The 27,200-nt window shown below is 40.9% G+C and overlaps 1 protein-coding gene across 1 annotated transcript in view; it reads left to right on the top strand.

Annotated features, from left to right (window-relative positions):
• Positions 1-4,167: 4,167 nt before the first annotated feature.
• The window catches only part of ZNF608 (zinc finger protein 608), an 84,869-nt gene continuing 61,836 nt past the window's right edge, over positions 4,168-27,200 (top strand). Inside the window, exons 1-2 of the mRNA XM_050987266.1 lie at positions 4,168-4,436; positions 7,521-8,567. Coding sequence (XP_050843223.1) covers positions 7,683-8,567 — 885 coding nt within the window. The 5' untranslated portion in view covers positions 4,168-4,436; positions 7,521-7,682. The remainder of the gene's footprint in view (positions 4,437-7,520; positions 8,568-27,200) is intronic.

Genomic DNA, 27,200 nt, shown 5'->3' on the forward strand with positions numbered 1-27,200 from the left:
AGAAATGGATTTTTGCCCTCTCTTTGGTGCAAGCCGAGGAGAAAGAGAACGATGGGTTTATCTTGGCAGACATGCTGCCTGTAATGCCGAGATCGGAGGTACGAACCCGTGCTCCTGCAACACGGAACGCGGGGACAAAGGGAGAAGCGGAGAGAGACTGGATGAGGGGAGGCAATTAAGGCTTTGCTACTAATTGCCGGTAGGCCTAGGTGGCATTACTGCAGTTTAGCCCGGCAAGTTTAACCCCAGCGCTGCCACAGGCGGGGGGCCCAACGCGCTCCCCTCAGGCGCGGCACCGCCTCTTCCCCGCTAGCTCCCCCGGGGCCCGCGCGCGGGGCCTTCGCCCCGCCCCGCGGGCCGCCGACCAATGGCGAGCCGCGAAAGCGATTTCTGGAGCGCTGATTGGGCGCCTTCCGCTCAGCGCTCGGGGAGCGGGCAGCGCGCGGGGCCCGCGGCCGCGGGAGGGGCGGGAAGGAGGTTCTTCTCACGGCACACGCGGGCTGCCGCCCGCCCGGGGCAGCGAGAGCGGCGTCGCGGGCCCTCCGCCGAACAAAGAGACCTTCGACGGTGATTTTCGTAGCGTGTGCGATGCATATGTCTGGCAGGGTTAAAGAAAAACAACCAAAACCGGAACCGACAAAAACCAAACAACCATCCCAACAAAACAAAAAAATCGGACAGGGACCAGGATGGGTGAATGGTGATCTCTTGGTATTATTAGAGGTCTGCAGCTGCACCAATTAAGTACGGATTTCCTACTTTAGACAAACATTACTAATTTATTGGCCTTTTTGTCTGTTTTGTAAAATGCACAGGAATACAAAGTTGTAATCTAATTTGGAGAACAGGTAGAAATTAAGGCGAAAAAGCCGCTAAATAACACAGCAGGCCCTGGCCGCTTTTTGAAATACCGACATTCCCAACCTGACGTGACAATGTGAGTTCAGTGGACTTTTTGCATTCACTCATGGGAATCGGCTGCTGCAGATGCACCCACGGGCCGGCGAATAGCCTTGATCTAATTTCTGCCACAGAAATGGATAAATAAAACGCTGCTTCGGCAGCCATGCGGTACGCTGGGCGGGCTCCTTCCCTGTAGACTCACGCCGGGAGGGAATGGGGAGAGAGGAGCTCTCCCCTCCGAAATTTGTGATCTAAGGAGGTTTTTAAGGGGGTTTTTACCCATCAGCTGGCCTCTGTAGTTAGTAACCCTCTGTGGCTGGCTCTTCCCCTGACTGTTGCTTTCAGAAATTAAAATGATGGTGTAAGGCAGATAAAGCAGAGGCATTTTTGTAATCTCTCCCAGTGACTGTTCCTTGGCTAGTTAACAGACCATCTATTCAGAAGTAATTTTCTTTGGGCTGAAATTATGTGCTGACCGTAGCAGATCACTTCCCATAATACCCCTTCCCCCACCCAAAGCTAAATACAAACCGTCTCCTACTCACTGTATAATAATGTGAAAATGACTGTAATTTTGCAGACGAGAAGCAGCCCAAAGTAAAACGTGTCTAAACAGAGGTCAATACTGAAAAATTCAGGGCCATTACCTAAATCTGAAAAATACATACTGTAAGGAAACAGGAATAGTGATCCACGACTAAGTAGACCAAAAGCTTGGTGTTGCTGATCTTAAAATTTTGCTAACCAGTGAGTGACATCATTCAAGTGCTACCCCGGGAAAACTGTGATTTTTCAGTACTTTGTAACAGTATGCTGCCCACTCCTCCACAAATTGCACATGATGGGCATAAGTGTCCCCTCCCTGGGGGGAGGGTGGCAGCGTCTCCAGCCGTGTCCGCTGCCACGCCGGCTAGGAAGTGGCCGCTCACAGGTCCTCCTTGCGATTATCCCTGCGTTGTCCCAACACCTGGGCGGGAGGGCAGGGTTATGTTCACTGCTCACACCTCAGCATTTCTTGTTTGTGCTGCACAAATGTCATGAGGTGTTTGTTTTCGGTTGTTTTTGTTTGGTTTTTTTTTTTTTTTTTTTTTAGGGGTTTTTTTTGCTTCCTTCCGCCCCCCTTTGTAATGGCTTAAACATTTAATGTGATCAGGGACCTCCTTGACAATGAACATATCCCTGCTAATAACCCCTTAATTATCAGCCCTTGAAGGGTAAGTATTTTTACACATGAAAAACGGAGCAGTCTCAAACCGGGCAGCCTCAAGGCCTCCCGAGGTAGCGTGTGTTGGTGGACCCCAATGCCGGCGGCGTGAGGGGCTCACAGTACCTGGAGGGCAGCCTTTTCTCCCTGTACCCCTGGTCACGGTGACCTGGTGGCCCTAGCGAGGTCGAGTGCCACGCCACTGGCGGTTTTTACCCCCATTAGTCTTGTTTCACCTTCCGCAAAGCCCCCTCACCAAAAGCGGGTCTGGGGAGGGTTTGCTCCTCTGGTACCTCTCCACTAATTGCCCCTTTCATTGGGAAGCCTGCAACGCGGGGACGCTGACGCGCGTGATTTGCTCAGCTGGACAAAATCCAAAGAGGTATTTTGTCACCCTGTCATGGGTGTGCAGGACGTCGTAAATGCCACGCTTTGACTTCTTGCCGGAAATCTTGACTTGGGAGACGCGTATGTTTGGTAAGAAAAACATCCCGTATCGATTTTCACAGGGAGATCAGTCCCAGCGAGATCAAGGGAAAAAGGAAGGGGGGAAAAAAGTCAAAGAGGAAAAAAGGGAAAAAAAAGAAAAAAAAATAGTAGATCGTGCTTAAGGATATTAAAAGGAACAGAGTGTCTGCGGGGCTAGTGCCCCCCACCTCCCCACCCTCCCGTGTCCGCGGGCGGCGGCCGCCGCCGCCCCCATTCCACCCCTGCCGTCCGCGAAGGGTTAAACGCAATTTAACGCAGTGGTGTAGCATAATGGCTCCCAAGGTAAACAAAAGGAATGATTAAGGGGGATATTTTCGAGCTACACAAAGCCCGATAGGGAAGATTTGTGTTACTAATTCCTGTGAAAGGATGTTCACGTGGTAGTTATAGGGTCGCTGGCATTCACACTTCAGTGCGTGCGGCAGTAAATCAGCAGTCTGGAAACAAAAGGGTTATTTTCTGCTCCCCTTCCTTCCGAAAAAGAGGAAGGGAAAAAAAAAAAAAAAAAGGAAGAAAGAAAGAATTAAACCCGACCTGTCTAACTTAAGCCATATTGCAAAAATGAACATGTAATAAAATACATGAGGAGCTGAAAAAGTGAATGCAAGAAGAAAGAGGGCTGATCGGAGAGCGGAGCAGCGCTCGGTGACCCCCAAGCAGAGGTGGGGGTGCTGCCCTACCCTGAACCTCCCCTCAGCCCCTTCCTCCAAACGCTGTTTGCTTTTCTCCTCCACTAAGCACGAAAATAATCGCACATGTGTATCAGCAGCCCTCTCTCGCTGGCTTCAAGCTGTTATAATTTTGAATGAGGGGGCATTTAAAAATTATGACTGAGATTCTAAATTGCCTCTTTGAAACCGGCACAGAAAAATTATTCATCATGGCTTCGAAAACTGCCCTGAAATTAAATTAAAACGAAATGAGGGAGTCTTCCTCCCGACGTGTGAGTCTTGGCAGAGCTACACTCCACCTTGGTTTGCTATTTTTTCTTTCCCCTCCTCCCCCTCTCTTTTTTTTTTCCCTCCCCTCATTTCTTTTCCTCTCCCTCAGCTTTAAATGTTATGTAGGATAATTGAAATGGGAAACACGATTTTGTATCTGGCTGCATGCAGCAAGGAGGCTCGGTGTAGGCTGCGGGCTGCAGAGCGAGGGGCTGCGTGCGTGTGCGTGAGTGCAGAACGTGTGAGTGTACAATGCGTGGAGGGCGGTGCGGGTGGGGTGGTGCGAGGGTACCGGGCCGTGTGCGCGGCTCTGAGGGTAGCGGGCGGGGGTGCCGGGGTGCAGCGAGTGCGGGGCTACAAGGCGCGAGTGCGAGCGGGTGCCGGGGGTGTGAGCGAGAGGGTGCGTGTTTGTGTCTCTCGCCCTCGCCGGCAGGCAGGAGGAGCGGCGGGCCAATGGCAGGGCCCGGTTTCATAAAAGCTGGGTGCTGATTGGCCGGCAGGGAAAGGGCATCGCGAACAAAGAAAAGTCCCTCTCAGGTACCGCGCGGAGCGAGGCTCCCACTCCCCCGCCTCGGCCGCTGCTGTGGGGGCAGCGCCCCTGTCCCCTGTGCCTGTGTGTCAGCCTGTGAGGGGACAGACACACATGCCGGGTTTGCCTTCTTTGCCCAGTTTTTATTTTATTTTGGTTTCCTTTTTTATTTTTTTTTTTTTGGTCGTTCTTGTTTTAATTTTGTTTCTAGAAAGAAAGGAAGGTTCATTATATCTGGTGCTCTCTTCCTCAAACACAATAAATCTGTTGAAGACATTAGATTTTTTTTTTCCTAAAATAAAAAGCGGCTGCAACAAAAACACACTCAATGCAGTTAGAAGGAAAAGGTCAACTCGATCCAATACAGACCGTAAGTACGGTTGCGTGGTGTGTCTATAGCACTTAGAGGGGATTTTTTTTTTTTCTCTGCAAACGGGAGTGTTAAAAGAGTTTTGGGAGTTGAAATAACTAGGGTTCTTGGGGATTTTTAAAGGAGGAAGAAAACCCCAAAATAACACAAACAGGGTGAGTTATTTGAGGGAAGAGGGTGAAAAGCGCTGTAGCCACACAAATCATACTTGACGGTGCACTTGGGGGGCGTTAAAGCGTAGTGCCTTTTTTGGGTCGTAACTAACCCAGGCTTGGGGGGGGGAGAATAAAAGTGACACCATTACAGCCAAGTCTGCATTGCTTCCCCGCCCCTCCGGGCCCCAAGAGCACTGCGCTCGTTAGCAGGAGCGATGGGGCACCGACAGACCGGGAGGCACCTCGCATGTCACACCGAGACACCACAAACGAGAGGCTGGAGCTGGGGGGTGGGATCGTCCCTCGGCCGCTGCCCGCTTCCATCGCCGTCTCGGTTCCGCCGGCCCTGAGGCGCAGGGAAGGGAAAGCCCTGAGGTAAACGGCCCCCACCCCCACCCCCACCCGGGGAGGTGGCGGGGGGCTCGGCGAGGCGTTCCTGGGGGGCACTCCAGGACTCCAGCAGAGGCTGCGGGCCGGCGGAGCGGCGCGGGGCCGGGGCAGGGCGCGGCCCGCCCCGCCGGGTGTGTGAGAGACGGCCCTGGCCCCGCTCGGCGGCGGCCAATGGAGCCCGGCTGCGTCACGTGAGGCGGGCGGTGAGCCCCGCCGCGCCTCCCCCCGCCCTCCCGCCACCGGCAATTCATTACGGCTTTTAGCTTCCCATCGCCGGCTAATTAAAAATACTAAGCTAAAGCTCCGAGACCGTCTGACTTGGGGAGGGGGGGAGGGAGGCATAGGGAAGGGGGTGGGGCTGATAACGGTAGACTGCGAGGTTTGCTGAGACAATAAGGTGGGAGCGATCTGTCCTGACAAAAAGGTCGTCTGCTTTATCTCCTCGGACTCTAATTACTGAATTACTTACCGCATGACTGACTAGCCCAAGCTCACGGGTTTTTCGTTGTTATTATTTTTTTTTCCCCCGAGACGGCCATTCGAAACTGATACGTGCCTCTGCTGTTTTTTGGTTTTTTTTTTATTTCCCCCCCAGTTCCTATTTTTAAAAAGCGCTGATCTAAGGCTCGTGGGGGAGGTACGGACAGACGAACGGACGGGGACTGGCACCCTCCTCCCCGAAATCTTACCCCTGGGAAAATTTAGTTCGTTTGAGAGCACGCAGTCCTTCCTCCACTCCCACAAAATGTTTTGATAACCGGTTTATCAGATCAGTGATTCCCCCCTCCCGCTCCTCCTCCTCTTCCTCGCCCCCCCTCTTCCCCCTCCCCCCGCCTCCCCCGCCCGTTTCCCCTCAAGTTACTTCAAGAAATCAGATCTGTCAGGACGGGCGAAAAAAATGCCACTTCCCAACTAACAGGCGGAATCCAGCCCAGATTTTCAGTCCTTTCTTCTTTTTTTCCTTCCTCCCTTTCACTAATTTATCCCGATGTTAGCACATTCTGTCTTGTAACACCCGGGCGCCTGTAGGTTTGTTTCGTGGGATCATTACTTACTGATCGGGATGGCTCCCAGGTCCGGGGCTGAAGACGGAGTGTGAAGTTGGGGAAACATTTTTTTTTCTTTCTCTTTTTTTTTTTTTGCTTTTTTTTTTCATTTTTTTCCTTTTTTTTTTTTTTTTTAATATCACTGTGGTGATTACCTCTCGGTGCTTATTCAGGAAAAGCAAACAAACAAAAATCTGGTCCTTGATGCTTCACTTCTGAATGTGAAATATTACCTCCCAGCTCGTAAAGTTGTGAGGCACAGTATTTTTTTGCTTTTTTTGCTTCTTTTTCTTTAAGCAAGGACGAAAAAAACCCAGATAAACAAACAAACAAACAAAAAAAAAGGACTTCTGATCCGTGTGCCAATGTAGGGGGAGATATGTTATTGACCGATTTATACTGGCTGAGATGATACTTGCTTTCTACTTCTTGATCACTTGCTCTTTAAGTAAAATGAGGCACAGAGTTGTTGCTGAGACGAGTGGAAACAGCATTTTGATTTGCTGGTTTAATTAAAAATGATAAAGGATTAAAGGTAAGCATTATGCGTATATGTATGAATATTTCGGCAGTCGACTGTAAAAGGGAGAGATCCCTTTAAAAATCGTTTTAACTAAGCTTTGTCAAACACACACTCATTTGCGGTCACTGAGGCCACCTTGGTGCAGATCACTTAAAGTGTATGTCTTAATCAGTTTCCTGTACAGTCAGTAATACTATATTTAACAGACCTAACAATTGTGTGACCTAGAAATACTTTAGAGCTGCTTTTAGAACTGTTATCTTATAGGATATTTTTTTAAGAAATGAGAATTTTTATTTCTTCTCACATTTTTTAAAATTTTAACGTATGGATTTTAATGTTTTCCAGTAAACATTTGAGTTTGTTCGTTGTTGTTTTTAACAGAAGGTGTATTGTGGCAGGGAAAATGAGGTTTCCCACTTCCCTTAGCACTCTCCTCCCCCACCCCCCCAAGAGATTAAGTGGAAGGAGGGGGGGAAATACAAGATAATACAGGAGAGTCACAAAACTTCAAGGGTCTGGTTTAAAGCCACAAAATCCATGGAATGCACTGAAGAGTGAATCCGTGTCCTTCCTTTTCTCCTTTTCGTGCCTAGGTGGTGGTCCAAGGGGTTAGATTACAACATGTGCTCCAGCAGCTAGGCACCACTTCTCTGACTGTATTTCCTGAACTTTGTGGATTTAAATAATGTAGATAATATTTTTCTTCCTTTGTTTTTTTCTTCTTTTTTTTTTTTTTCTTCTTTTTTATGGACATGGCTCTTAAAGAGAGGTTGTGTGTGTTGGTATACAAGTAGATTAAAAGTGCTCGTTATAAAAACAAACAGCCACTGTCTCTGGATTAACAAACTTAAGAACGTGGCAATGCTGAATGTTTTTGCTCCCCCCTACCTTGCCCCCTCTTTATTGAGTGACGTTATATTGTGGTAACACCCAGAGAAGAAATACTTGACTATTTTCCTCCTCACAGGACAACGTGGATGTGGACTGCAGGTTGTGAGCCTAGACACACCTAGGGGAGGAAGACAAGGAGAGTTGAACTTAAGAGAGAGCCCAACGGAGATAAACGAATGTCCCCACATCTCCAAAGAAAAGTTCATCGGATTTTTACTCTAGAGATCTTATCTTCAGGATGTCATTGAACACTTCCACTGCAGGAAAAGGTGTGGATCCAAATGCAGTTGACACTTATGACAGTGGCGATGATTGGGAAATCGGTGTTGGGAATTTAATAATCGATTTGGACGCTGACTTAGAGAAGGACAGACAGAAATTTGAGATGAATAATTCTAATACCACCAGCAGCAGCAACACCAGCTCCAAGGATTGTGGGGGTCTGGCTTCCAGTGGGGTTAATGCTACCTCAGCCTTAGCTGATGGCCTAAAATTCACTTCTGTTCAGCCCTCTGCTCCCCAGGGGAATTCCTCTCACAAAGAGACTAGCAAATCAAAAGTGAAAAGGAGTAAAACTTCTAAGGATGCTAATAAATCTCTGCCTTCTGCTGCCTTGTATGGGATTCCTGAGATCAGCGGTGCTGGCAAAAGGCAGGAAGTCCAAGGGCGCCCTGGAGAGGCAACTGGCATGAATTCAGCACTGGGTCAAAGTGTGAGCAGTAACCCAAACGGCAATAATAACAACACCAGCAACACCACCACCGTTGCCTCTTGTGGGAAAAACAAAGAGGAAAAACCAGGTAAAGCCCCAGGCAGCAGAGGCTCCAAGCGGGATAAGGATGCAGGAAAATCCAGGAAGGACAAGCAGCATGACCTGCAGCAGGGCCACCCCAATGGCAGTGGGGGTGGCAATAGCCAAATTCCCTCTGGGCACCTCTATGGCTTCGGGGCCAAGGGAGGCAGTGGTGGAAGCAGCAGCCCCTTCCACTGCATCTCCTCTACTGTGGGGGAGGTGAGCAAAAGCAGCCCGGATTCAGGGTTAATGGGGAACTCTGTTTTGGTAAAGAAGGAAGATGAGGAGGAGGAGAGCCACAGGCGAATCAAGAAATTGAAAACAGAAAAGGTAGGACAAAGCTCCTCTCCACCTCTTCTGTGTTTTCCCATGTCTATAATAAGTGTCCCATGAGTGTCCCATGACTGTACGTCTGGCTCCTCTGTCCTCTCTGCTGTGTATTTGTGACATGCATATATCCTTCCTCCTTCCCTAAAAAAAAAAGCAAACCAACAAAACCAACCCAGAGACTTCTCCCCTACATGGAAGATACCGTGTTTCCAGTGTGCTGCTCTTCCTTGTGATTTCCTCTCCTGCCTTCAGACCTGGGGAAAGTTTCTGTTTTGTCTGTTTGTTTTAATTGCACTTGCCCAGAAGGAGATATGCAGAGATGACCCTGACTGAGCTGTCCCCAGTTTTAGTAGAGAGCAGCAGGACCAGTGGGATGGCATGTGTTTGCAGGCTGGGGCTGCATAGCTCAGGCTCCAGGCGCAGCAGGTCTTGTATGTGCTGACTCTTCCACAACGTCAGCAGGCATTCATGGCCATTCTTCTCCCAAAGCCTAAAGGAACCCCTCTCCCTTTATCTGACCCTCTGCCTAGAGCTGAGATTGTGCTTGGGGAGGAAACAGGAGCTGTCGGCAGAGGCCAGGGCTCCGCCATTTCACTTCGTGGAGATGCAGGATGCTTATTGTGCTGGGGGCTTCTGTGGCACTGTTGCCCAGAGGCCCCAGCAGCTGGTGTAGCGACTGGGAGGAAGGAGCCAGCAGACAGGCAGTGCCTCTTGTCTTCCTGGAAGGAGGATGCTGGGAGGAGGGAAATGCACCTTGTGCTAAGAATTGTGTATGCAAAACAGCTTTTGCAACAGAGTGGAGCAGTTTGTCTCCTGTCTGGAGGAGTTTTCCTCTCTGTGCCATGCTGGCCCTTGGATTTGAAGTACTTGTTTGTTGAGCAGTTGCAATGGTGTGAAAGAAATCAGATGGGAGTGTGTGGTTTTATTCCTCTCTATTTTGGATGCTTTCTGTATGAATAGATGGCCGCTACTCTGTTATTTGGGAAAGGTGGAATGAGACGTTTTCTTTGTCAACTGCTGGTTCAAGGATGTTCTGGTGTTGGTGGGAGTTCAGTCCCTAGGGCAGAAGCCATCTTCTGGGGTTCCAGAGGGTGAATATTGGCCCAGGATTACAAGTATGGTAAATTCTACAGGTTGTTAAACAAAGAGAACCTGCTCTGCCTGAAAAATAAAGCAAACTAACACCCTCCAAATGAAAAATCTCAGGGTGTTAATATTGTGACTCTATTGTCAGGGGTTTGTCCTAAATTACTTGCTTTTACAACTTGAGCAAGTGAACATTGAAATGGGGAGACTTTTGGGACAGTGTTAACTGAATGGTCTGTAAGTGCCTGGGAGGGCTGAAGGGCTCAGGGAGCAGGAAGATATGTCTTCTTATGACTGGCCACCATCTTTTTTTATTTCAGTAATGAAGTTTTTGTAATACTGAGTCGACTAGAGGATTAAATTTGGGTGTTTGTGATAGCAGATTATTGTTAGTGCTGGAAAATAATTCCAAAGGATTCTGTTCAAGGCAAGGAACAAATTGAACTCTGTATTGTATGCTTATTATTGCTTTTAAGATAGCATATCTATGGATGAATTTGAATGATCCTTATGACCTTGTCTAAATGCAGATGAGAAAACCAGATTGCTATGTAATTCATGTGTATATGTTTGCATTTTGATTTATGAAAAGTGCTGTTCACTGCAGAAAGGTGTCCAAAAATTTTATGGTCTCTTTATTATCTTAGTACAGTAGGCATTTACTTCTGTTGCCAATAGTCTTCAAATTGCAGTTCTCTAATCTGTTTTAACTATCTAGATAAATTGCCCTAATCCGGTCTTCACAATAGCTGTGGTTAAAGAGTCAGAGCCATTTGATTGGATTCAGTGGCTGCCTGGAATGTGGGAGGTACTGCCCTTTTGCAACCCCCTTAGCCTTTTAATCTCTCAGCCAAATGTTCACATTCAACAATTTTGTTTAGCTGGCAATCTGAACATTTCAGTATCTCAAAGGTTGCTGCCATGGCAACGGAGATTAGAGGGTGGTGTGGTTTCTCCCGTTTTTGTGTTCTTTCAGCTCTCTAGTCACACAGGAAATTGTATGAAGAATCTATATACGTGCGAGTAATCTTATGGGCAATGTAAATGGGACGGCATGCAAATTCAGAGCAAACACGTATGGAGGAGTTCAGCGTCAGTGGCACACTCTGTGTGTTGTAGATGTCGCTCCAGGAGGAGGTCTGGAGCTTGCATTTCCAGCACCAGCCGCTGCTGTTGGCACACACCGACTTTAATACAGGCTCTACACGCCAGTCGTGCAGCCTTGGCCATTGTCTGGCACAATGGTGTGCTTGCTTGCTATCTTAAGTCCGTTAGCGTTTTTCCTAGCCAAGAATGTTCTCTTTTATAATAATAACAATAGTAATAATGTAGCTTGTTGCTGATAGTGGTTGATATTTTAAGTCCAGCCAGTGGCAACATTAGTAACATTCGAGTGTTTTATGTTGTTCTGCTTTTTTTTTTTCCAAATGATTAATCGTCATTAGAAAGAATTCTTTAAAGATTTTAGATCGTTGAAGTGTTATTGCTTTGACTGTTTATATGCCAGAACATATATGCCATACTTGCGCACAAAGTAACTTGTATCTGTAGAGAAATACATAATTTTCAGCCTGTATGTTGAAATCAATGTTCAGTTATCTTACTGTTGTGCGAGACATGCCTCGTGAATTTGGAAGTTTCCTTTTAGAATAGGATGAGTTCATGACTGCTGATTAAAAATCTACATGTTTTTATATGTGGTGTGGAATATAATACTGCATTTGTTTACTATTTGTAAAAAGCTTGGAGCAGATTCCCAGGAGTTGTAGTCACTGTTTAGCTTTCACAGCATGCTTCAATTCTATTTTTAGTCTATTTATTATGTTTCCTTGCTGCAGAAAGTCATGTAAAACATGATAAATTGGATCTTATGAAGCCTAATTAAATCAATGACTGTGTTCTGCTGGCTCTTTTATGCAGAAACCGTAAGTATGTTGTAAAAGTCGCCACTCCCCTAATATGTGGATAAAGTCAAAGTGTGCTGTAATTCTAAGATGTTTGAGCTATATTTGTGCAAACCATTTTGTGGCTAAGCCAACAGTGACATGTCTGAATAAGTAGCTTTGACAGGTAGGCTAACCACTCCTGAGATTTTTGGTGTTAAAACCTGTCTTCATTTTCCATTTCTTATCCATACTGCTTTTAGCACAGTTACTGACTGTTTGTCAGCATGAACTCTTCATCTGTTCCAGCTAAGTTTTTTTGGTTTTTTTAACAGCTCTTCCACTGAAAAGTATTCAGAATAGCTACAAAATTTGCTTTGTATGCATTGTGATGAGATTTAGAAATTCATTCAGTCATAATTTACTCTGAGATATAGGAAAACTTCATTTGGTATGTGAAAAACAGTATGTTTACATGAAATTAATGCAGAAGATACAAAGCTGTAATCAGAAGGGTTTAGTTACAGTTCTAAATGTATCAGTCTAGTGATACTGCAGGATGGAATTTTTCTTTTTTTTTTAGCTTAGTGCTTCTCATTAAGACTGCATTTCACATTTGAAAGTTGTCTTTAGCAAATTAGCGCGTTGGCTAATATTATTTATTTTATCTTTAGTTTCCTTGTTGTGTTTTAGCATTAGGATTTGATAGTGTTTTGTATGCCATTAGAAATTTCTGGGAAAATTTTACCTATTGATGTAAATCATTTAAGTACATCCTTTGATTAATGATGTTATGGAGATATGCTCTTCATGTACTTTTCTTGCTGGCCTTGTGTGTAGTTTATTCACTGTGAAATAAAAGGGCAGGGAGGTCACTTGCTGTAATTAAAGAACAAAGTCTATTGTTGCTTGACAGCAAACTGTTTTGAAAGCTACATAAGGGATTTAGCTGTTAAAAACATTGATAAGTATGGATGTCTAACAATAAGCACAGCTCAAGGTTCTTAAAGTTCTGTAGTGCTGTCTAGTAGTGTGACGGTGCTTTTTGAGCTGGGTGAAGGGGTGTTGCCCTTTGGCCGACGAAAGCTTTCCGTGTGAACCTGCTGACCTCTGCCAATATGTATGACCAGATCGTCTATTGAATTCCTGTGCAAAGCAAGAGTTAGTGCTAGCACAATGGAGGCTGGTCTAGAGCATCTATCAAACAAAGTAGGGAAGCTGATAACCATATTTGGAGCTACAGGAAAAATATTTCACTTTGGGCATTAGTAATTTTACAATTTTAATAAATTCATAAATACCCAGTAAAGAGGAAAGGATTGATTGTCCAGATGTCATGAGGTTAACCGTGTTCTCCATGTTAAAGGACTTTCCTGCAAGACTGTTTTAATTATAGCTATATAAAGACTTGTTTTTCCAAAGTAGCATTTTATAGTCCAATAAATGAAATGTATGTTAAAAGTGCTAAGCAAAATCTCTCGTAACCATAGAGGTGTTCAATAACCAGACTCAAGTAACATGGAAAGTACCATCTGTTTGTAGTTTTCAGCATAAGCCTAGGAATTGAAAAGCTGAGATTTGCTAGTATTTTTCCGATTCTTTTTCTTTTTTTAATTATTATTATCATTATTTTAAAAAGTTCACCTGGCACTTTATAGAAGCTTTCTGAAATGCAATAATACAGGAGAGACTGTGAAAACACATGTTCGTACATACAGTTAACCTGTTCCACTTTCATTTAAAGAGATTTCCAGAAGCTCAGTCATTGAAGAATTTATAATAGTGAATCACCTCCTGCAGGCAAGCACATTAAGGGTCAGTTCTTCAAAGGTCTTGCTATTGAGGTAGAACCTGATTTACTCTGTCTTTCCTTACAAAGTAAAAAAAAGGGGAAAAAAATCCACAACTCTCCCAACAACAACCACAACCCAGCCTCTCTAAAGAATAACTTTAGCAAGCTCTTATCAGGCACCTAATTACATTTGATAAAACCATCGACTAAAATTTTCCATTTTCACTAAAATTTTCACTGCTCTTCAGAGAAGTGTTCTAGAATTCTTGATAGGGAGAAAATCACTCTTTTAAAGATAACTTGTTCTAAACTGTTAGGCAATGAGATTCTTGGCTGCAGCCTATGAGCCCTGGATAAAACGCCATCCGGCTTTTGTTTGAGGTCTTTTACTGAAGCTAATGACTGGTCTTGTGCCGCCCTGAGATAAATGACATTATCTCTGAGTGGTCTGACAGGAAACAGACATGTTAATGGTGAAGCTGCGGGGAGGATCTGCTGTAGTTCTGACAAAAGAGTAAAGCTTGGACCCCTGGTTGTGATCATTAACACAGAATGCATTCCTTCATAATTGAAAAGCTATTTTATCGACGACAACGTAAATCAAAAATATGAAATCTGAAGGGTTTTTTGCATGCTCAAACTAGTGCCTTTTTTTTCTCCACCGTAAGAAATGGGTTATCTCCATAGTACTGACATCAGTGGGAGGGCCTGGGGTCTGCTTTCTGTTAAATGGACACATCCTTTGCACGCTGAATCCAGGTTCCCCTTTATGTGCCCTGTGTTATCCATGCTATTTGCATTTCTAAAAGAATTTTTAAAAACTTCACATCTTAGACTCTTAATGATACATGTGATATTGAGCATGTTTTGCAAGCATCATCAAGAGTATCGTTTCAGAAGTCCTAAAATTTCAACTATCCTTCACCTTTACTTCCATTCTGGGTAAGGATATACTTATATTTTGGATTTCTGCCACCCATCCTTGGAAAAGGTTGGATTTCTTCTGCAGCAGTTCAGGCCTTTTTGTGTTACTGCCACATGGTCTGTATTCCTCAAATACAGAATTCACTTTTTGAGTGGCATGTTCCAGATTTGTTGCATGCTATACAGCTGGAATTGCTGAATGTAACCAGTCTACCATGGTCTGAACTAAGATACTTTGTACAAATGATCCAACAACCAAGTTATTATTTTTACAGTATTCTTAACATTGTACTTTATATAATGTCCAAATTCACATGGCGATATATTGCTATGTTCTCTTAATGGCTGGAGATTGTCTGACTTCTTAAGTGTGCTTCATTTTTTACAACAGAAAGAGATCTTGCTCTGACTCCTCATATAGGCTCACAAATGTGGATCTGTGGATTGACTTCTACTGAAGGGCTGGCCATGTTTTTCTCTAAAAACTAGCATTTGTTTTATTGCACTTAAGCATCAAGAAGTTCTTTTTATTTCTTAAAAATCACAGAATATATATATATTTTTTTTTAAAAAGTGTGGTCTTTACATAACATTTCCTGATTTCCTGTTGGGTGAAAGACGGCAAAGCCGTCTTTCATGAAAATTTCTGATGATGTCATAATTGCAAAAAGTAAATATATTTTAAAAAAAAACAGAACAGTTCATATATATATATATATATATATATATATATATATATATATATATATATATATATATATATATATTCTGTTTCATAAACCTCTTTCTTTCTTTTTCTCTTTTTGTAGCACTATTTCTTTCCAGTGCGGCTTTTTTCACTGCAGCCTTTCATCAGAGTGAACAGTAACACAATCTATCATTTTTTAACTTGCTTAAAAATATGTTTGAAATGTGATAATTTTAATAAATATAATTACCAGTTGTTATAGCAGGATTTGAGGGGTCTTCCTAAATGAGATTTTTTAATCATTATTTAAAAAAAATTATTATTACATTCTTGCTTTAATACCACAATTTACTGAAGGCAATGAGTAGCCATTTGGACAAAGAGAAAGGTCAGAGAATGACTTTTGGTTATGTGGTAAGATTTCAGTAAGCACCCTCTGTTGCACTTTCTCTTTTCACTCTTACAAAATGGTCTTGGCAATTGGAACAAAGCCTTTACATTTGAATGAAAGGTTGTAAAACTATTCAGAGCGACTTGACTGACAAGCAGGTTCTTTGTAATTTTTTTTTTCTTTTTTCAAAAAGCTGAGAGAAACATCAAGGAGTGGAATAGGTAGCTTGCTCTGACAACCGCCTGGTGTACATGTATGCTTCCATAATACATATATGCTTATATATGTGTAACACTACTTGATTGAACAGTTCAATTGAGTGTTCAGGGCAAGTTGCATGCAATGAAGTAGGAATCATGTCTGTATAGATAGGTTTTCCAGCTCTAGGGCTACTATGGTGTTGATTAAATTTTCTGAAATCTTAAGCTAACACTGCAAGTAAGAAGGTTGCATTTAGTGACAGAGATTTATAATATGTTTGCTTTTATGGTAAGTTGACAAATACTGCTAAATCTCAAGGTGAAAGGATCAACTTCTCTAGCTTCTGCCTGTAATACCTATTAGGAATTAAATGTGATGCTCTTTGTTTCACTAATTTTGTAGTGAAATTGTGCTACATTCAGTTGTATATCCTTTATGATAAATCTTCGTCAGCAGATCTTCAGAAAAAAATACCAAACTTTTGGTTCCTTTATCTTCTCGCAGCTTCTGATTCTTCCTAGCCTAAATCTCACTTTTGTGCACAAACACAGCTTGAGGTTTTTGCCTCCAGAGAAACTTTACCAAATAACACTGGAAGAGAAATAACCTCATGAGGATGTTTGAAGCATATGCCAATAGTGGCATGTGAATGCAGTTTTTGCAGTCAAAAGAGCAAACTAAAATGTATTGATTGTGGTTACTTGGTGTTTTCAAAACACTAGCATTCTAGTTGTTGAGTTGTCTTGTCATGTTAACCAAGAAGCAGATGGCATAACACCGCAGAAGTGTACTTTAACTTAAAGAAACTTTAGAGGTTTTGATGTGTTTTCTTTTCCTCTTATTTCCCTGATGGCTTCTTTTTATTGAAGAGTAACATGAGGAGACCTGGTAGCAATTTTATTGCTTTCCCATAACAGTTTGAAATAATAGGTTGGTCTTTGGTTGCCAGTCAAATTTCTACCAGTCAGCTTGATTCTGTTTTTTATCATGTTGCACTGGAATATAAAAAGTTTATGTTTGTAGTTTGCCCTCAGAAACTAGCCTTTTTTTTTTCCATGCTTCAATTAGCAACAGAAGACTAAGCTTCAATTGGTCACACTTTGGTAAACTCTGAGAGCTTGCTTTCTTCATTCTGTTAAAAGAAAGCACCAAGTTTAGGCTGTGTTTCCCAGGAAATTTTGAAGCACATCTGGCCTCTTTAACTGTGTTCACTAGACAGTTTGATTCTGCACACATTTAGTCATTTGCATTATCCATTGAATTAATTCAGGGGTTTTGTTAAACCCACCCCCCTGCAACACAAGTTCATGCTATTCAAGTGCCACCTTTGTTGATGAATTTCAGTGATGCTGAGCTGAACTCTGGTAGAAATAGATCTGTGGATACCATTGTTGCTTATTACGTAAGCATAGTCTTCATAATTTTCACCACTTCCCTCAACCAGTAAGAAGACTGAAAATCAAACTGTAATCTACTTTCTCATAGTGTGCAGGGCCAAACCAAATTATTTTTGGATTTCCTATCACCTCCTTGGCTGATTTCTGTGGATGGCTTATGTTAAAAGCAACAATAATGTTTGAATTGGAAAGGTTTGGTCTTTGGGTTTTCATTCTTCGTGGAGAACTGTTTATTTGAGTGTGGTTTGCCACACTACACGGATAGTACTATCAAATCTGTGCTTTATTATAGGCTTGTAGCAGTGAAGTAATGGCAGTATTTGCATGTTTCAGGGTTTCATGTTCTTGCCAATTCTGTCTTTTTGAAGGAGGGAAATGAAACTAGATCTGTATCTCTTCAACAAAAGGTAATAGTTAGAAGCAAATACAATTAGAAATGGACCTTGTTACTTCATTGAACTTTGTTTTGGTAGGAGTTTGAATCTGATTTAATAAATGTTGAGGCATTTGTTTAGTTAGTTTACCCTGACACCAAGGATCTAATATTCCAGGAGTATTTATGGACATAATGAACATATTCGACATAAAGTTTTGATAGTTAATTTTTCCTCTGGGTTTAATGTCTATATGTTGTATTGCACTGGAGTTCTGGAATTTGAAGGAAAAATATTGCTGCATTTTGAGAACAATGGAAGTGGTTGTTCCACACCCAGTTTTACTGAAAACATAAATTGATGTTCTTGTCCACTTCAGCCAGTAGTAAGGTGCAATATTATGTAATAGTGTTACTAGTTGCTGTTTAAGGAGAGGGTTTTGCAAACACATGCATGCATACATATATATCAATATAGGTATTCACATATGTGCTGGAGGTGTGTGTGTGTGTATATACATATATGTATGTTCATACACAAGAAAAAAGAGCTGCTACTGTTTTATAAATACAGCAACTGAGTTTTGGCTAATACTTTTATTTACATTTCATGTCCAGATCTTTTAACAGTCTTTCCTGTGATGCTGCAATGGATGCCAAGCACTGAAGGAGAAAGCTAGCAGCTGTTTCCATTACAGCATTGGTACATTAGCCTCTGCACTTTATTTTCATTTTATGATCTCCTCCAACCTTTTCTAATCACCCGCTAAAAAGGCTTTTCCCCTTCCGCCTCTGATTATTTGTCTACAGGGTTCTGTGTTTTCCTTAACTTTAAAAATGTAAAATCTGAGGTGTTTTTTTTTTTCCCTAAAAGCTTAATGCTTTGACTCTTACTCACACTGAGCAAGGGTTTGCTGTCATTTTTCAAGTCAAGTAAGTAGTTCCTTGTTCTATGTCTCTGTGATCCCTTACTTGAGATGAGTCCATGTTGCAGAACAGGACCTACTATGACCAGTTATATTATTCTTGTAACAACTTGAGCCACTGCATAATTTATAGGGTTTTTTTGCACACCACCTGAGTAGTGTTTTGTTCATTCTTGCACTTTCCTTCACCATCTCTCTGAAAATAATTGTTTCATGGCTGTATGCTCTTATTGCTGAGATATGACTGAAAACTGCATGCAGTACAGTGAAGCACATTCATTTTCATCTAGTACCCGTTTATTGCCTTGAGCACTGTAAATCTGTCAGCTCTTCACGATGCTTTCACCTCTTTCTTCATTTGCTCCAGCTTCTAGTTTGACAATGTTCCCCTGAGGCAGAATTCTAATCTGCTTCCAATTAGTTGCAAAATGTGACTCAAATTTCCACATTATGGCTGCTGTTTTACTTGCAGGCACACATCTAGAAACAAATTAATGCTCTTGAATATTTATTTTTGAGCTTTCACATTTACTCTAGGTGGAAAAGTTGCCAACTACATTCAAACTACATCCAAGATTTATATTTTTTCTCAAAATGAAATATTTCTTAAAGGTTTCACATGCCTCTTACTGCTTAATTTTCACAAACCCTTTTCAACTGGTTAGTAATTGTTGAGGGTACATTGTATTGGGATAAATTAAAGAAGTTAACAGTGCACATAATTAACATTTAAATATGGATGTGCTGTGTCAGTTCAGGATAAGAGGCAGGGTTTTTTCTGCAGGGTTAGCACTTTTTCTTTTGGAACTTTTAAGTAGTTTTTCAGGATGAACATGCATACCTGGCACCTGTCTGGCTGCCAGCTCTTATCTGCAACTTCAGAAGTTGTCATTTAGTTGGGGGAGACGGGACGGGGACTCATTTGATCTCTGGTGAGTGTTAATAGAATAGGTACAGCTCATTATAATCTTTTTCTGTGACCTTTTGTATGAATCTGCTCTTGTAAATGTATACCGATACCTAAATTAAGAGGGTTTTCCTGTAGTGTTCATTCTCCTATGAGTAGCTACAGTAGGAATATGTTATATTCAGTGAGGAAGAAGTGAGATTTTGAGTGGAAAGTGTGGAAATCAGGACTAAAGCCCTGAGGAGAAGACTCGAATCTAAGGAGAGTTGGAACTTCATTCCTTATTCAGGCAATATTAGCATTAGATGCTCTGTGTCAATTCTGCCCTATTGCCCATCGACCTCTAATACCTGATGTCTGTAGTTGCCTATACAGAGAAACACTGAGTATTTAATTCAAATATACCAGTGGCTAAACTTGTAGGTGAAAATCTTTAGTGGAGATTAGCACTCTAAAGCCTGGCAGATTGATGTCAGCAGCTGTAATAGACTTTAAATAGGCTTGAAGAGTTTCATTGGAAGTATATTGCTGGAATTGAAATGGCTAAGTACCTGCCATTTCTAAATGAGATTTACACCTGTAAATTTATCTATCCACTTACAATACTTTATTTATTTAACATATTAAGTATTAAAAACATAGATATGTTTTTAAATAATATTTAATTGTCTTTACTGTCACACGTTTAGGGGGTAGCCTGCTAATCCTGTGTTGTATTCAGCAACAACTCCATGAAAACGTATAAATGTTGTATTCTGTTTTAATCCCTGAGAATGTATTTTCCAGAAAGAACAAGAACTTAAAAATAGAGGTAAAGGAAACTTATCTCAATGTTATTTTCTCTTGAGTCATCAGTGACTTTTAACTGCAAAGATGAAAAAACAAACAAGTTACTTACTTCTCTAGAGGTTTCACTTACTCTAGTAGACGCCTGTGATTCACAACATCATTCTATAAAGAAACTATATTTTCAAACATTGTGAAATGCCACAATGGCATTTTTTTTTTCTCATACGACATCAAAGTTGAAGTTCAGCTTTGTAGTCATGGTGAATCACAGTTCCTGTGATTGTCAGTTGTTGATAAAAAGTACACAGTCAATTGAAGTTCGAGTAAAATACATGTATACATGTATTTGTAGCTTACAATAACTGACTTTTTAAGGACATGCCAAGGCAATTATCTGGCCAGTCCATAAAAAAACACCCTCACACATCACCTACACATATGTGTACACACATATAAACATGCAACCACACATTATTAATTCTTCAGGCAAAATCACAATGCTTCAGAGAAGCATCAAATGCTTTTATAAATAAAAGCATTAAATGCTTTTATTAATGCTTATAATTTTATAAACTCTGAATGAGCTTATTGCCTTTTAACCAGCACTAAATAATAGAAGAACCTATGAGCCTCCACATTGGACAGCAGCCAAGCAGCCAAAGAGAGAGAGGAAAGAAAAAAAAAAAAAGAAGTGAATGGCTTAATTGTAGAGCAAATCATTTGTTTACAGATTAAGACCTATTTGGTAGCTAAATCCTATGGACAAGGAGGTGAAAGAATCAGTCACTAAGGTACAGGAAATGAGCTTTATATTTTGTGCCTAAGTCTTGCTATTTTTGCCTTCTCCTGAAGCAGAGGAGGCAAGGAAAAAAATGAATTGTTTAACAGCAAAGACTGCTGAACAAACCACACATATTAAGTAGGAACAAAAGAGTGGGAGAAGGGAAGTGTTGGTGCACTTCCGTGCTGACAGGAACCTAACAACTGGAGCTGCTTCCAGCTAAGGGGCACCAGTCTGTGGCAAGAGAGCTGCCCTATTTTGTTTTCCTTTTGAATGGCGTGGGGGAGAAATGCTTCTGTTAATTTGAGCAAACATAATACATTTTCTTGAACCTCTCTCCTCAATATGCCATTTGGTTTGCTCACAAGAGCTGCCTATCCCCCTTTTTTTCTGTCTTGCTTTTTCTCCTCTCTCCTTTTTAAGAGAAAGTTTTTTAAATAGGCCTTTGTTTCAGTATCATAATTAATTAGTTGACAGTTCAAATGGTTACAAAGTGGTTGTGGTTCCTGCTTTACTATTGTACAACATTTTTTTAAAGACCCACTTACTGGTGGCCTGTAAATTTGAAGATATCATTTTCATGAATCATTGGTTTAAAGATCAGAGCCAAGAAAGCATTATAGCAGAAATGGAGTAACCTCTGCAGTAAATGTTGTTTAAGCTTCTTCAGTTAAAACTCATTTTTTCAGTAATTTATAGCCTTTCAAAATTCTTACCTTCTGAGTTGAATTTTTTATGACTTCTTCTCTTCATCACTGGTGTGAAAATGAATTTACAGAGTTAAAATAAGGAAACTGGTCCATAGGTCATGGAAAATAAAACATTTTATTTTACAGAATATCCCTGCTGTTGGTATCTTTGTCGGCAAAGCCTTCTGAGAAAACAAGTCACGATTATTTGTGTGGAAATAGGCTTTGATTTGATCAGATTACAAACCATCTGAAGAATATGTTTGGCCCATGTAAAACAACTATTCCATTTTTTGTCTTCAGTTGCTGTAGTAATTTGGGAAAAAAAGTAGATATAACTGGGAAAAAGAGTAGATATAGCTGAGTTTGGTAAATTGTGTCTGGTCATCTCTAGTAATAAAATACATTTTTAGTTTGACTTAACTTATAATTTATAAAAAACTTAGAATAAAATGGGCATTTTTTTTTCCTTTGGACATTTTTCCTTTCTTTATTTTTTTCTTTGCTAGTGCCAAGTTTGTGTAAAGAAAAAAAAATCAAAATATGCATGGAAAAAAAAAAATCTTTTCAGTTCTTATTTGGAATCCAGTATAAGAACAGGAGAGTTTTTAGTGTGTAATTATACTGTGTAATTTTTGTAAGAGGACAAGGAAAAACTTAATGATCTTCATGTGTGACCTTTTAAGTGCTTGGCAATTCTAAGCCTTGTTTCTTTACATATTGCTTGATTGAAGTTCACTGATGTGGTATAAAATGTTGCGCTCTGCATATGTAAAAACAAATTCAGAGTTTGTTGCCAGTAGTTGTGCTATTTAGAATATATCTCCCTCAAACTAGAGTCTACTAAGTAGCAACCTCCAGGAAAGTATACTTAATAGCGTTTCTTGTTTCAGATTTAGTTTCTGTTGCATTTCCTGATCAAAAGAATGAGAGATAGTGCAAGGAAAAGTGCTCCTAGCTGAATTCCCTACTAACAGGCCACTTCGCCCATCCCATTTTTAGGCATAGAAGCTGATTGCTTTAAAATGAGCAGCAACATGGGCATTGACATCTCTGCAAGAAGAATGCTGCTCTGGAGGTTATGTAAGAAATGTCTCTTTTATATGCAGTATATTAATTATAAACATATTTGTGTATGTTTACGCCCCTTTGGATACCCCCTAGGCTCTGAAATTACTGTGTCTGTGGGAACATTAAACCAGGCTGTTATCTGATATCTGTTTGGTAAAAGGAGCATTGACATATTTGAAGTGACTGAAAGCAGTGTTCTTAGTGACTATTGAAGAACTTTACTTTATGTGCATGGTACTGTGATTTTGTTCAAACTGTACTTTAAAACCTGTATTATGTGACTGGCAGAACTACAAAACCAGTTTGTAATAAGAAATTTTCTGTAGGAAAATTTGAGGCAAAATGATAGTAATTTTTGCATCTACTTACACATACATGATTTCCTTGTTATTATTGCTTCTAATAGATAGACTGTTGGTCTTCAGACTGCAAGTTAAAAATTATAACATTGAGATAGCAATGTTATAAATTTTCAAAACAAAATTACTCTTTTTTTGTGTGTGTGTGTATGTATATGTATACAAGGCTTAACTACCAGTAGACAAATTCATTCCATGGTAAGTTTTTAATTTTTGATCAATGTAGTGAAGTAGGACCATATTTTTCTTTATCAATAGTACCTTACCAAGTGCTTGATAGACTTAATAAACTTGTTTGTATTCTTGGCAGGGTAAAAACAAACGATTAGACAGTGTTGCCCCGAAAGTGAGTCTCAGTAAATTCAAAAGGAAATTTGCATTCTAAATCAACAATTAGATAAATAAATAGTTTAATCTTAGGATTTGGAAAAAATGGATAGAAATTTGTTTTAATTTTTCTGTTATTGTTGTTCTTGTAGTGGAAGCCCAGGGGCTGGTAAAAAGGAGTTGTTGACACTTTAGCTGATTAGGATAACAATAGCTCTGGATAATATTTATGATGTCATGAGAGCTCATCTTTCTTATAATTATGTTTATCAACTTTTAATTCTTTCTGCAAGAGCCATGCTAATACAATATTACTTTCAAAATTGAATAGGCAGTGAGTGGTGTAATTTGCACTATCAGATTTCAAAATTTTGTAGGGAACAAGCCTTTGCCAAGTTTTAAGTGTAGAGGTCAGAGCAGAGTTTTCTCTGTCCTGTTTGACTTGCCATTGTTGCATAATAAGTCACTGTGTTTGCTTTTGTGAATAAAGATCAGCTCCACAGATGAGGAGTATGACACTTTTGTTGTTCATTCCTGTGTTTTCAGTATTTTCAGTGTTTTGACTTAGAGAAGGTCAGTTGATGTGGAAGCTTCAAGTCAGTATAACAGGTTTGTTAAGTAATTAGGCTAATTTCTTTTAGTCATTACTAAATTTGTAAAGCTTTTGCTAACAGACCAGGCTATGAGCAGAGAGGAAATATCACTCAGAGGTCAAATTAATCCTTTTAAATTGTGGCTTTATTTAAATCAAGCTTGCAGCCCACTTCAGAGTTGAATTACTGCATTTGTTGGTTTGGAGTGAGAGCAAAGCATCATTACATGTCTTTAGAATGGAAAAACATATTTCCTTTGGCTTGGTCTAGGTTAGGCTGCACTTAGAGGAACAATATATCCAAGACAAACTCCTCATACATTACAGAAATTCTTCAGTCCGTGGAAGTGGGTTATGGTAAATCTTGTTTTCATCACTTCTAGACACAAAAAGTCATGGTTTTGCTCAGTTCTCCCACAAAAGGTTTTGCACAGTGCTCATGTAAGAGTGTCTACACTGGCCTTGGCTGTATCTTAGTCTTTGCATCTGGATAAGCAGTGAAGCTGTATCTGTGGCATGGGTAGAAATGTAGCAGTGCCAGGACAAAACTGGAAGCTGATGATCAGAGCCGGCAGGTATCAGTGGAACAGTTTTGTTAGATTTCTGAAAATGAAACTTGAGCTGTAATCCCAGGTGGGGTTCTAACAGCATCTTCCCAGAATACTACCAATACGTTCACTGAGGAGTATTTCTACAAGGTGGGACATTCCCTACCCTGCTTCAAGAAAAGGTTCAGGTGATCCACAATAGTGTGCTTTTTCTAATCTAGTGTCCACATAGACTGGGGTGAAAGGGGACGGTACACAGACAGTGTGAAGGGAAAGGCAGTGATCTCCAGAATAGGTGTGGTGGAGCTGGTGATGAGTACCTAGCTTTGACCCTCACTACTAGTTTTGTTTTACCTCAGCTGTTAAAGGATATGTGACTGCAACCTAAATCTATTGAGTTTATTTGGCCATTTAGATGGAGGTTTGGAATCTCCTGGATAAACAGAGAAATTTACTAAAAAATAAGCATTACATTGCATGCTTTCTTCATGAAAGGCATCACTACATTATGTATAATTCTTTCTCTTTCCCACAAGATGAATGATTATTTGGAAAATTTCTTGAATTTGTGAGATACTTTTGTTCCTTGCACATTGTAGTGCCTTTTAATATTTTTCCCATCTTATTCTACATTCAGTGTTAGAAGAAGGGGTGGACTGTAAGGAGAAAAGTTTCCTCAAGACTCCCCTGTTCGTTTGACAGGTTGTATATGAAGTCAAGTTTCTGGTTCCATGTTGTACTATGTCTGTCTCCCCTGTTGTTTCTGTGAACTTATCAGCTTGCTTCCTGAGAAGAGAAAAGTATTTCCAAATTAATAGGAAAATGGGTTGTGAAACTGCAGAAATGTACAGAAGTCTCAAGGGTAAGCTGTGTATCTGGAGCACTTTGTCAGGGCTTTCCTTTTTTAAAAGCTTTCATTAACCTGCAGGGACAAACCTTGTAGAAACCTAATTGCTGAAATCTCCATCTCTGTTTGATGTCCTTCTTTGGAACTCTCCATTTCTATAGCATATCTCTTTAGCAACATTTGAAATTCTTATCTGGCTGTCTGATGGCTAGGTGCTCTGGATTTAACTGGGAAGAATGTAATGGCGAGAAAGACGGACAGATTTTTTGGGCATAATGGTTGGAGCTGAAACTGAGTCACTTGATATAAATGAAGAACTTAGATAAAAATTCACACTTAAGTTCTTCAGGGGAAGCTTTTTTTTTTTTTTTTTTTTTTTTTTTGCGAGGGGTGGGGGGAGATTGAACATCTGGTCATGAGGCGTTTTGGGTTTGTTTGTTTGTTGTTTTTTTGTTGTTGCTTTGGTTTTTGTTGTTTTGGTTTTGTTCTGTTTTTGTTTTCTGGCCACTGTTTTCATACCACCAGACTCTGGAAAACATTTGCTGTAGCTGGCTCGAGATAGGAACTGCCTCATCTTTGTTTAACAGTCTGTTGTTCCTTCATTGGTCTGTCGATTGTCTTGCGTACCCAATGAATTTATTTATGATAGCCTATGGAAATAGGTAAGCATACAGTTACTAGCACAAGGAACTGTAGGCTCCAGGTGTGACATTCTTTTCCTCTGCATTTAATACATGTTGGGTACCTTTCCATAAGGTATTCAGTGATGAGGAAATTAAAAAATTACCTCTTTGTAAAGGAATAGGAAGCAAGTGAGTGTGAGCCTTTGGCAAGGGAAAACAGTCTCTCCACTGACTGTGTTGCCCATCTTGTAGCACAAAAATGTCTCTTGCCTTATTTCTCTCTGTGGCCTAGGCCAGATACTATTGATGGTGCTGTGTTTAACGATAAAATGTAGCTTCTCAGTAATGATTATAAATCAACAAACATTTGTAAGCTCCTTCCTGTTAGATGTGTTTTCACAGTGCAGAAAAGGCTATGGCACTAATTGCTGAAGAGTCAGGGGGTGTTTTTCAGTATGGCAGCATTTCCATATAGATGCTTATGTGAGTAGTTACTTGGATTTCAAGCTACTTCCATCAAGAGAAGCCTAAGAAACACAAGGGATGTATAATGACTGTGTAAGTACTGAGGGCTGAAATCGAAACATTATCTTTCTTTCCTGGTTACAGTTAACCTCTGTTTGAACTCTTAACTACTCACACTGCCGCCAGCCTTATTTCTTCCAGAGCTTCCTCATCCAAATTTGTACATACAGATATGTGGGAATTACGAAGATGATGACAGATGCCCTTTACAGGGCAGTGGAGGGGTAGCTTGACTGACCTGATCTGAGAAGTACCCTTTAAGTAGTTGTAGAGACAAAGGTATTTAATGTGTGAGGCAAGCAAGCCTAGTAATGACAGTAGCTTCCAGATGGTTCTTCTTTGTCCAGCCTAATTAAAGATCCGGAGAGTTGTTTTATACGCCATGTATTGTGCTGAGAGCCTCTATTACTTCCATAAAACTAAGCTTAAAGTAGTGTGCATAATTGCAGGAAAGATTTTCGTGGGATGGGTGTGGCTGCGAATCTTGAGCGTAGAGAAAGGGAAGCTGTCTCTGATTTGCCTGCAAAATCTGTGATTAATCTGGGGGTTAATAATATAGCCTTTGATTTTTAGTTTCAAAGTACGGTGACATACTGTTTTTTCCCAAGCTGTTAACTTTTTGAAAAGTCACTGCATCTCAGTTAATTAATGATGTTTATAGGATCAGCATGTTGTTCAATAAGCAAATCCTTCACATTAATTAAAATGTGAGTGTTATAATCTTAACATGCGGTTATCTGACCTTTTGAAAGAACGGCTTGTGTGCTACTCGGTGCCACTGTTACATTGAATTAGAAATAAAAATCTAATAATGGGTATGTTTTCTCTCTAGTGAAACTAAAAGTGTGTCACTGCTGTTACAGTCAAGGGTGTTATCAGTATTAAAATTTATACACCACCTCCTCCTCAGCGTG

The sequence above is a fragment of the Serinus canaria genome, chromosome Z (genome assembly GCF_022539315.1).
Source record: "Serinus canaria isolate serCan28SL12 chromosome Z, serCan2020, whole genome shotgun sequence".
NCBI lineage: Eukaryota > Metazoa > Chordata > Aves > Passeriformes > Fringillidae > Serinus > Serinus canaria.